The sequence below is a fragment of the Tachysurus fulvidraco genome, chromosome 12 (genome assembly GCF_022655615.1).
Source record: "Tachysurus fulvidraco isolate hzauxx_2018 chromosome 12, HZAU_PFXX_2.0, whole genome shotgun sequence".
Lineage (NCBI taxonomy): Eukaryota > Metazoa > Chordata > Actinopteri > Siluriformes > Bagridae > Tachysurus > Tachysurus fulvidraco.
In genome coordinates this window covers 26,422,817-26,435,316 of record NC_062529.1, presented here as the reverse complement: position 1 = coordinate 26,435,316, position 12,500 = coordinate 26,422,817, and the positions used below count along the sequence as shown (strand labels likewise).

Sequence of the window (12,500 nt, the reverse complement as noted above, 5' to 3'; positions counted from 1 at the left end):
CTTTGACAGATCGCTCGGGCGTCTCAGGCCGTGTGAGACAGCATCTGCGACAGGGACATGGAGACATCAGAACAATCCGAGAGAGTGTGAGTGTGGGCGGAGCCTGTGAATGACAGCTCGAGAATTTTTTAGAGAATTTAAAGAGAGGGATTGAAGATTTCCTCTGAATGATTACATGTACAGAGTTGATCTCACCAGTCTGAGAAATCTGTCCATCCCTTTGTCCCTTGGTCTGTCAGTCAGATCCCACAGCCTGCTCCTTCACTCGGACTGAAGACAAGGAGAAGATTGATGGACGTCTCCTGTCTTCAGTCTCAGATAAAAACCGAAGAACAGCCTGATGGAGAGACGTCTTCTTCCTTCTGACTAGACAAAAAACAAATAGAAATAAAATAATAGATGAAAATATGAGAATAAAATAATTTATAATTATTACATAATTTATAATTATTACATAATTTATAATTAATACATAATTTATAATTAATACATAATTTATAATTAATACATAATCAGTTATTTTAATATTTATATCATTTTATACACATTTATATTCAGTCATTAGATTGGTTTTGTTATAGTAGAGTACACATAGAGTAAACATCTCTAGTCTAGGTATGCACTAAGGGATTTTAACATTGCTTTACCTAGTTCTACACATTTCTACACCACTCTACACATTTCTACACCACTCTACACATTTCTACACCTCTACACATTTCTACACCACTCTACACATTTCTACACCACTACACATATTTCTATACCACTCTACACATTTCTACACCTCTACACATTTCTACACCACTCTACACATTTCTACACTTCTACACCACTCTACACATTTCTACACCACTACACATTTCTACACCTCTACACATTTCTACACCACTACACATTTCTACACCACTCTACACATTTCTACACCACTCTACACATTTCTACACCACTCTACACATTTCTACACTACTCTATGCATTTCTACAGTACACCACTCTACACATTTCTACACCACTCTACACATTTCTACACCACACTACACATTTCTACACCACTACACATTTCTACACCACTCTACACATTTCTACACTACTCTATGCATTTCTACAGTACACCACTCTACACATTTCTACACCACTCTACACATTCCTACCCCACTCTACACATTTCTGCACTACTCTATGCATTTTTACAGTACACCACTCTACACATTTCTGCACCACTCTACACATTTCTACACCACTACACATTTCTACACCACTACACATTTCTGCACTACTCTATGCATTTCTACACTACACCACTCTACACATTTCTACACCACTCTACACATTTCTACACCACTACACATTCCTACACCACTCTACACATTTCTGCACTACTCTATGCATTTCTACACTACACCACTCTACACATTTCTACACCACTCTACACATTTCTGCACTACTCTATGCATTTTTACAGTACACCACTCTACACATTTCTGCACCACTCTACACATTTCTACACCACTACACATTTCTACACCACTACACATTTCTGCACTACTCTATGCATTTCTACACTACACCACTCTACACATTTCTACACCACTCTACACATTTCTACACCACTACACATTTCTACACCACTACACATTTCTGCACTACTCTATGCATTTCTACACTACACCACTCTACACATTTCTACACCACTCTACACATTTCTACACCACTACACATTCCTACACCACTCTACACATTTCTGCACTACTCTATGCATTTCTACACTACACCACTCTACACATTTCTACACCACACTACACATTTCTACACTACTCTACACATTTCTATACCATTCTACACATTTCTACACCATTCTACACATTTCTACACCATTCTACACATCTCTACACTACTCTCTGCATTTCTACACTACACCACTCTACACATTTCTGCACTACACCACTCTACACATCTCTACACTACTCTATGCATTTCTACACTACACCACTCTACACATTTCTGCACTACTCTACATTACACATTTCTACACTACACCAGTCTACACCACTCTACACATTTCTGCACTACTCTACATTACACATTTCTACACTACACCAGTCTACACCACTCGACACATTTCTGCACTACTCTACATTAAACATTTCTACACAACTCTACACATTTCTCCACTATAGAATAGTGTAGAGATGTGTGCACTATTTGGTTTCATTAATAATATATTAGTTCTGAAGGCTAACTAAACAGCAGAAGAGATGCTAGCGTAAAACAGCTGAAACGCTGAGTAGCAGTGACGTGATCTCAGAGTCTCTGCTAAGAACAAACAGATCCGAAGGCGAGACGACGCTGAAGGTGTTTTTATCATGATGGTCGTCATGTGTTCAGGAAACACAGTAATGTCAATGTTTGGTGGGAAATTTAGCATATTTCAGCCCATATAAAGGATTGGGGAAAAATTTAATGTTTTTAGGATGAGATGTTGTGGAGTCACACTGTAATGTAGAAATAAATCCATTTTAAGAATTCATACGCCAATATTTGAGGGTCATGTGGAGGTAGAGTGAGTTTGTACAGTGAGCATTGTAGAGTCTTCAACACACACACACGCACACACACTCGCACACATTCGCACACACACACACACACTCTGATTTCCTGATCTGATAAAAAAGAATAAAAGTTTGTTCAGTCTTGTAGGATCAAACAACAACACCATGGTGTGGAAATTAAATTTCTGAAGAAGTCGACATGATCAGGTTCTCTCAGGAATCAGAGCTCATCTGTGTATTTCCCCAAGACGCTTTATTACTAAATTAGCTTTGACAAGATGCTAATAGACACGTAGGAGCGGGAAAGTAATCTACCTGGAGGAGTCGCTTCAATAAATCGGCATGAAACACACACACACACACACACACACACACGCACACACACACACACACACACACGCACACAGGGAAAAAACACACCATGGCCCCCAAACACACCTCTGTAATCAGACAAGCGGACGTAATGTGAGAAGAGACCCAGACGCTGGTTATTGTGGATCTGTCTAACTGCAGACTGGAGAATCGACAAGGTCTCTAAGCAATAAAACTAATTACACAACATGGTAGAGTTTTTTTTTACATTCATTACACCAATAAAATACAACACAGAAGATAATCTAATCTACTGAAGCATTAAACCGTGTGATAAGATAATGTCTGATTACTGAATATTCCATAAACCTAATGTTCATAAATCACTCAGTTTCACTTATAGGAAGGTTCCAACAGAGAAGGAACAATAACATCATCATCTCCCCTGTGTGTGTGTGTGTGTGTGTGTGTGTGTGTGTGTGTGTGTGTGTGTGTGTGTGTGTGTGTGTGTGAGGTGGTGGCCTTTCGTATGTCTTTCATATTTAAAAGACTAGAGATGTTTTTTCTGCGTTTTTCCTCAGATCTCCGTAACGTAAGACGTCGTGTTTTAAAGCCTTTTTAACAGTATTTGTACTGTGATTGGAGATTGGAGATGATGCTCAGAGACTGTAGCTCCATCCTCAGGTTATTTTTCTGTAACAGCTCCACCCACTGGAGATGCTCTTAATTACTCTGGGCTTCATTTGGGTTCCACTTTAAATCCGTAATCAGTGAATTTCATCTCAGGGAGATTTTCCTCATCATTGCGGCCTCTGGCTTGATCATCAGGGTAGAAGTTAGAGAGATATAGTCATTTATTTTTAAACTTTAAATTGATTAATTTATTTTTGTAAAGCTGCTTTGAGACGATGTGAACTGTTAAAAGCCCAAATAAAATGTACTCAAATTAAACTGACTTTCAGACGCTGGTGGATTTCTTTACTGAGACGAAGTGTCCGGTGTCCGAGCGCCTGAAGATCTTCTACAGCTGCCGAGCTCCTGCACACTGGGACCTGCAGGTATCCACACTTACATCTCTACTTACATCTCTATTTACATCTCTACATTTCTATTAACATCTCTATTTACATTTCTATTTACATTTTTATTTACATCTCTATTTACATTTCTATTTACATTTTTATTTACATTTCTATTTACATTTCTATTAACATATCTATTTACATTTTTATTTACATTTCTATTAACATCTCTATTTACATTTCTATTTAAAAATCTATTTACATTTTTATTTACATCTCTATTTACATTTTTATTTACATTATTTACATTTTTATTTACATTTCTATTAACTTATCTATTTACACTTATTTACATTTCTATTAACATTTCTATTTACACTTATTTACATTTCTATTAACATTTCTATTTAAATTTCTATTTACATTTCTATTTACATTTCTATTTACACTTATTTACATTTTATTTACATTTTTATTTACATTTCTATTTAAATTTCTATTTACATTTTTATTTAAATTTCTATTTACATCTCTATGAAGTCATGATTAAATCTTCACTGATGGGTAAATGAAGCCGAATCTGATTACTTCTTTTTTTAGGAATCTTAACAGAACAAAGAGTCCCACAAAACACCATTTAACATTTTATTTAAAGATAAATAATATTAATAATAATTATAATTATAATGTTGAGAATATATTATTTTTAAGCACCACAGACTCATCAGACTGATGACTGTCTGAAAAAGAATGGATACAAAATGAATAAGAAATAAGGAGTCACTATCAGGTGAAACATGTAGATCCAAAAGAAATGAGTTTATCTATCTATCTATCTATCCATCCATCCATCCATCCATCCATCCATCCATCCATCCATCTATCCATCTATCTATCTATCTATCTATCTATCTATCTATCTATCTATCTATCTATCTATCTATCTATCTATCTATCTATCTATCTATCTATCTACCCACCCACCCACTTACTTACTTGAGAATTTAAGAAGACCCTGATGTGATGTTCTGCTGTTGTATCTACATCCACCACAAGGTCTGAGATGTTGTGATGCTGTTCTTCTCACCCCAGCTGTAGAGAGTGATTATTAGAGTTACTGTAGTCTGTCTGATCTCATCAACATGCTGGATGTGTTTTTCTAACTCAAGCCCATCGACTGCTCCACAGTTAAAGTCACAGAGCTCAGAGTTTTTCTTCATTCTGGTGTTTGATGTGAACATTAACTGATCTGCTGCTGCCACGTCATTGGCTGATTAGATTCTCGTGTGTTTCTAATAAAGTGGACATTCAGTGTATCTGTATATAGAGAAGGAGAGCTGGAGAGTGGCAGAGAGGGATGGATGGATGGATGGATGGATGTGTAGATAGATGTGATGGAGAGGTGGATGGAGGGAGCAGATGACATCGAGGCTCGGTTTAATAACAGAGAACAGCAATAAAGCTGGAATTGAAGGAGCCGAGATCTCCGTCTGGGGAATCGAGAACCAAACAGCCGTGAGCGCAGGAGAGACGAGGCCTGCATGTAACGAGTGTGTGTGTGTGTGTGTGTGTGTGTGTGTGTGTGTGTGTGTGTGTGTGTGTGTGTACGTGCACGTGTGAACGTTGAAGAGAATGAACACTGTTAGGGTGCAACAGGGAAACAGTCCTCCATCTCCCCCTCTCTCTCTCTCTCTTTGCCTTTCTTCCTTCCTCTCTTTCTCAATCTCTCTCTCTCTCTGTCTGTTTGTCTCTCTCTCTCTTTTTCTATCTCTCTCTTTCTCTCTCTCATCCTCCTTTGTCTTTCTTTATCTTGCTTTTTTTTGCTGTTGTATTTTCACTTATTTTTATATTAAAGCTTTTCATTCTTTTTCTGTCTCTTTTGCATAGTATACACATGTTCATTCTTTCGTTCTTTCTTTCTGTTTTCTCACCCCTCCAATTTACCATTAGAAACATGCCCTGCTCTCTCTATCTCTCTCTCTCTCTGTCTCTCTCCCTTTCTGTCTCTCTCTGTCTCTCTCTCTCTCTCTCTCTCTCTCTCTCTCTCTGTCTCTCTCCCTTTCTGTCTCTCTCTGTCTCTCTCTCTCTCTCTCTCTCTCTCTCTCTCTGTCTCTCTCTGTCTCTCTCTGTCTCTCTCTCCCTCTCTCTCTCCCTCTCTCCCTGTCCTTTATCTATGTGTTTATCATTAGTGTCACGTCTCCATGTCTCTGCACTCCGGCTCTCTCTGGCCGATGACGCCAGTGAATGCCCTTGTGATTTATAGATTTACCCATAATGCACTTGGGATGTGATACACTACTCAAGGTGAGGAACAGATCAAGGTCACATTGTGCACTGATTAAAGAAACGTCTCGTGTCCATTTAAGAGGAACATCGCAGTAGTTTTGTCTGCTTCACTGCAGTGTTGTTGTGAGGATCGTCACAGTCCTCATGTTAGCAGTTAGCAGGGAGGTGATGTCCTGGTATTCCAGTGTGGAACATCTCAGTGTTCCTGGTGGGAATGTTCTCGATGCCTGGAAACATTACTGACAGGAATACTACAGAATTGTGTACAGTTTCTGCAGGATTCCACTGAGGAACAACATGGTGTTCATCAGAGTAGTCACAGTGACCCTGGGTGGAATCTCACAATTCCCTGTTCCAGTGGAATGTCACAGCATTCCTGGGCAGAACATCACAATGTTCCTGTTGCCAAAGTTAGAGATTGTTAGAGAATAAAGTGAGAGTGTGCGCGCGTGTGTGTGTGTGTGTGTGTGTGTGTGTGTGTGTGTGTGTGTGTAATGAGCAGAAGCTGTGTGTATTTACAGATCAGAATGAAGCCTTTGAGGGAGAGACACTTTCCCAATAAATCTCCACTAAACATATTTGCACTTTTCAGACCTGTCTTTTATTGACTACTTTGACACTGTGTGTGTGTGTGTGTGTGTGTGTGTGTGTGTGTGTGTGTGTGTGTGTGTGTGTGTGTGTGTGTGTGTGTTTCAGAGGCAGTTAGCAAGTTTGCTAACAGATCTCGGGTTAACTAGCTCAGCTCTGCTCATTTATGAGAAACTGGAACTCTGGGAAGACGCCGTCATCTGCCTGGAAAGAATGGGCCAGCATGGCAAGGTATGTACCATTCCTGTGGGCATGTGGTAGTCTAGTGGTTAAAGTGTTGAGCTACCAATCAGAAGGTTGTGAGTTCGGTCCCAGGTCCACCAAGCTGCCACAGTTGGGCCCCTGAGCAAGGCCCTTAACCCTCAATTGCTCAATTGTGCAAAAATGAGATAATCTAAGTCACTCTGGATAAAGGTGTCTGCTAAATGCTGTAAATGTAATGTATGCACACACACACACACACACACACACACACACACACACAATGAGCAAAAACACTTATATGCATGTACTTTGATCCACTTACCCATAAATTTGTAGACATACTCAGACACACACACACATTCAGACACACACACACACACACACACACACACACACACACACACACACACACACACAGTAGAGTTTATTTGCTGCTTTATTGCATTACAAACACACTGTGACTTAATCGGATTACAGAAGTGCACTCAGGTCAATAGACAAATGTTCAGTCTGAGCTAAAAGCTCTAGCATCAATATGAAGGTGAATACGAAATGAGCTACAACATCTGGTCCTCAACATGTCTGGTGTTGACTGTGTGGTGAAGTGTGAAGCCCACTATGTCCTGTGGGGGTTTGGTGGAGGGGTTTAAGGCAGGTATGATCAGGGGGTTGAGTATTGACTTTCAGTAATGTTAAGTCTGCCCTGAATCCAGGCCGGGGGTGTGTGACTGAGAGTGTGTGTATGTGCTGATTATGATTATGTGTGTGTATCTGTTTAGTATGGACTGTGGTGTGTGTGTGTGTGTTTAGTATCGACTGTGGTGTGTGTGTGTTTAGTATGGACTGCGGGGAGTGTGTGTGTGTTTAGTATGGACTGTGGTGTGTGTGTGTGTGTTTAGTATCGACTGTGGTGTGTGTGTTTAGTATGGACTGCGGGGAGTGTGTGTGTGTTTAGTATGGACTGCGGGGAGTGTGTATGTGCTGATTATGGACTGTGGTGTGTGTGTGTGTTTAGTATGGACTGTGGGGTGTGTGTGTGTGTTTAGTATGGACTGTGGTGTGTGTGTGTCTGTGTTTAGTATGGACTGTGGGGTGTGTGTGTGTGTTTAGTATGGACTGCGGGGAGTGTGTATGTGCTGATTATGGACTGTGGTGTGTGTGTGTGTATGTGTTGAGTTTGGACTGTGGGGGTGTGTGTGTGTTGAGTATGAACTGTGGGGTGTGTTGAGTATGGACTGTGTGTGTGTGTGTGTGTGTGTGTGTGTGTGTGTGTGTGTGTATGTATATGTGTTGAGCATGGATTGTGTGTGTGTTGAGCATGGACTGTGTGTGTTGAGTATGGATTGTGGGTTGTGTGTGTGTATTCAGTATGCTGGAGTGTGCGTGCGTGTGTGTGCGTGTGTGTTGAGTATCCTGGAGTATGTGTGTGTGTGTGGGGTGTGTGTGTGTGTGTGTGTGTGTGTGTGTGTGTGTGTGTGTGTGGTGTGAGTGTGTGTGGTGTGTGTGTGTGTGTGTGTGTGTGTGTGTGTGTGTGTGTGAGTGTGTGTGTGTGTGGGTGTGTGTGTGTGTGTGTGTGTGTGTGTGTGTGTGTGTGTGTGTGTGGGATGTGTGTGTGTGTGTGTGAGAGGTGTGTGTGTGTGTGTGTGTGTGTGTGAGAGGTGTGTGTGTGTGTGTGAGGTGTGTGTGTGTGTGTGTGTGTGAGGTGTGTGTGTGTGTGTGTGTGTGTGTGTGTGTGTGTGTGTGTGTGGTGTGTGTGTGTGTGGGGTGTGTGTGTGTGTGTGTGTGTGTGTGAGGTGTGTGTGTGTGTGTGTGTGTGTGTGTGTGTGTGAGGTGTGTGTGTGTGTGTGTGAGGTGTGTGTGTGTGTGTGTGTGTGTGTGAGAGAGAGAGAGAGCTCAGACACTGATGTTTCCTCCACTACAGATATATAACTGAATAACTGCTGTCTGTCTCGTGTCTGTCTCCTGTCATATTTCTCCCTCCTGACCTCATCGTCTGTAATACAGTGCAGTCAGAAGGAGGAGAGAAATACAGGGATGATGGAGAGAGAACAGAAGAAAATGGATAGATAGGAAATGAAGAGCAAAGGTGTAAAAGGTTTGAGTAAATAAAAGGGTAAAGTTAAAGGCATGAGCCATTGGGGTCTGTTCTCTAGAGCGCCATCTGTAGTTATATGTCAGAACTTTTTATTCCATCAGAATCACCCTTTAAATTATGCATGAGACTGGTGCATTGTGGGTCATCGTGCGGCATGTAAACATGCTCAGGCAGGGAAATGGGTGTGTGTGTGTGTGTGTGTGTGTGTGTGTGTGTGTGTGTGTGTGTGTGTGTGTGGAGAAAAGGATGAAGGGAAATGTGAAGGAGGCTGAGAGGAAGAAGAGCAAACATGCATGAGATAATTACTCAGGAATTACAGGAGCACTGAGGGGCTAACACTGAGGGGCTAACACTGAGGGGCTAACACTGAGGGGCTAACACTGAGGGGCTAACACTGAGGGTTTAACACTGAGGGGCTTACACTGAGGGGCTAACACTGAGGGTTTAACACTGAGGGTTTAACACTGAGGGTTTAACACTGAGGGTCTAACACTGAGGGTCTAACACTGAGGGTCTAACACTGAGGGGCTAACACTGAGGGTTTAACACTGAGGGTTTAACACTGAGGGTTTAACACTGAGGGGCTACACTGAGGGGCTAACACTGAGGGTTTAACACTGAGGGTTTAACACTGAGGGGCTAACACTGAGGGTTTAACACTGAGGGTTTAACACTGAGGGGCTACACTGAGGGGCTAACACTGAGGGTTTAACACTGAGGGTTTAACACTGAGGGGCTAACACTGAGGGGCTAACACTGAGGGGCTAACACTGAGGGTTTAACACTTAGGGTTTAACACTGAGGGGCTAACACTGAGGGGCTAACACTGAGGGGCTACACTGAGGGGCTAACACTGAGGGGGTTACACTGAGGGGCTAACACTGAGGGGCTTACACTGAGGGGCTAACACTGAGGGGCTAACACTGAGGGGCTAACACTGAGGGGGTTACACTGAGGGTTTAACACTGAGGGTTTAACACTGAGGGTTTAACACTGAGGGTTTAACACTGAGGGTTTAACACTGAGGGGCTAACACTGAGGGGCTAACACTGAGGGGCTAACACTGAGGGGCTAACACTGAGGGTTTAACACTGAGGGTTTAACACTGAGGGGCTAACACTGAGGGGCTAACACTGAGGGGCTACACTGAGGGGCTAACACTGAGGGGCTTACACTGAGGGGCTAACACTGAGGGGCTAACACTGAGGGGCTAACACTGAGGGGCTAACACTGAGGGTTTAACACTGAGGGGCTAACACTGAGGGGCTAACACTGAGGGTTTAACACTGAGGGGCTAACACTGAGGGTTTAACACTGAGGGTTTAACACTGAGGGGCTAACACTGAGGGGCTTACACTGAGGGGCTTACACTGAGGGGCTAACACTGAGGGGCTACACTGAGGGGCTTACACTGAGGGGCTTACACTGAGGGGCTAACACTGAGGGGCTAACACTGAGGGTTTAACACTGAGGGTTTAACACTGAGGGTTTAACACTGAGGGTTTAACACTGAGGGTTTAACACTGAGGGTTTAACACTGAGGGTTTAACACTGAGGGGCTAACACTGAGGGGCTAACACTGAGGGGCTAACACTGAGGGGCTAACACTGAGGGGCTAACACTGAGGGGCTAACACTGAGGGGCTAACACTGAGGGGCTAACACTGAGGGGCTTACACTGAGGGGCTTACACTGAGGGGCTTACACTGAGGGGCTTACACTGAGGGGCTAACACTGAGGGGCTAACACTGAGGGGCTTACACTGAGGGTTTAACACTGAGGGTTTAACACTGAGGGTTTAACACTGAGGGTTTAACACTGAGGGTTTAACACTGAGGGGCTAACACTGAGGGGCTAACACTGAGGGGCTAACACTGAGGGGCTAACACCGAGGGGGTTACACCGAGGGGGTTACACCGAGACGCTAACACCGAGACGCTAACACCGAGACGCTAACACCGAGACGCTAACACCGAGACGCTAACACCGAGACGCTAACACCGAGACGCTAACACCGAGACGCTAACACCGAGACGCTAACACCGAGGGGCTAACACCGAGGGGCTAACAGTAAGAGGTTAAGACTGAGGGGTAACACTAAGTAACACTAAGAGGTTAAGACTGAGGGGTAACACTAAGTAACACTAAGAGGTTAAGACTGAGGGGTAACACTAAGAGGTTAAGACTGAGGGGTAACACTAAGAGGTTAAGACTAAAGGGTAATACTAAGAGGTTAAGACTAAGGGGTAACACTAAGAGGTTAAGACTGAGGGGTAACACTAAGAGGTTAAGACTGAGGGGTAACACTAAGTAACACTAAGAGGTTAAGACTGAGGGGTAACACTAAGAGGTTAAGACTGAGGGGTAACACTAAGAGGTTAAGACTGAGGGGGTAACACTAAGTAACACTAAGAGGTTAAGACTGAGGGGTAACACTAAGAGGTTAAGACTGAGGGGTAACACTAAGAGGTTAAGACTGAGGGGTAACACTAAGTAACACTAAGAGGTTAAGACTGAGGGGTAACACTAAGAGGTTAAGACTGAGGGGTAACACTAAGAGGTTAAGACTGAGGGGTAACACTAAGTAACACTAAGAGGTTAAGACTGAGGGGTAACACTAAGAGGTTAAGACTGAGGGGTAACACTAAGAGGTTAAGACTGAGGGGTAACACTAAGAGGTTAAGACTGAGGGGTAACACTAAGAGGCTGTCTCTGGGGTTTAAGTGTTAGGGTGTTTAGGGCACTATGACTGTGTTTTTATTTGGTGATGCTGCTGGTGTTTATTATTGTTATAGGACGATTGTATGGCTTTTAGTGTTTATTCACACTAGTATTAAACACTATTATAGCACAAATTGGTGGTGTTGAGGGGTTATTGGGGTATTTAGGATTATATATTGCATTCTGATTGAAATGTGGGACGTTTGAGTGTGTTATTAGAGATACCTGTCAGTTGGGGGTATAATTCTGTATAAGAGGGGCATTAAGAGGTGATGTGTGAGTGTTGAGTTTGTGGTGGAGTGTTTCCATTGAAGGTCTGTTTCACAGGCAGAGGAAATACTGAGACGAGAGCTGGAGAAGAAGGAAACTCCATCCCTTTATTGTCTCCTGGGCGACGTGTTAAAGGAGCCGCAGTATTACGATCGAGCCTGGGAGCTCTCCAAACACCGCAGCGCTCGGGCAAAAAGATCACGAGCCCTCCATCACCTCCGAAATAAAGAGTTTCAGGAATGTGTGGAGTGTTTCCAACAATCACTGGCCATCAATCCCATGCAGGTACACACACACACACACACACACACACACACACACACACACATGTGCCAGTGTGTATACATAATGGTGTAGAAAAGAGAGTGTAGTCGGAGGAAAAGAAAGAGAGTTGAGATGAAAGAGGGATAAATGGTGTCAGCTTTCCTCAAGTGATGAAAATCTTTTTTTCT

General features: G+C 42.7%; 1 protein-coding gene across 1 annotated transcript in view; it reads left to right on the top strand.

Moving 5' to 3' along the window:
* ttc27 (tetratricopeptide repeat domain 27) overlaps positions 1 to 12,500 on the top strand; it is a 59,419-nt gene that overhangs the window by 36,691 nt on the left and 10,228 nt on the right. Inside the window, exons 11-13 of the mRNA XM_047821682.1 lie at positions 3,826 to 3,921; positions 6,868 to 6,990; positions 12,106 to 12,333. Of these exons, the coding sequence (XP_047677638.1) occupies positions 3,826 to 3,921; positions 6,868 to 6,990; positions 12,106 to 12,333 (447 nt within the window). The remainder of the gene's footprint in view (positions 1 to 3,825; positions 3,922 to 6,867; positions 6,991 to 12,105; positions 12,334 to 12,500) is intronic.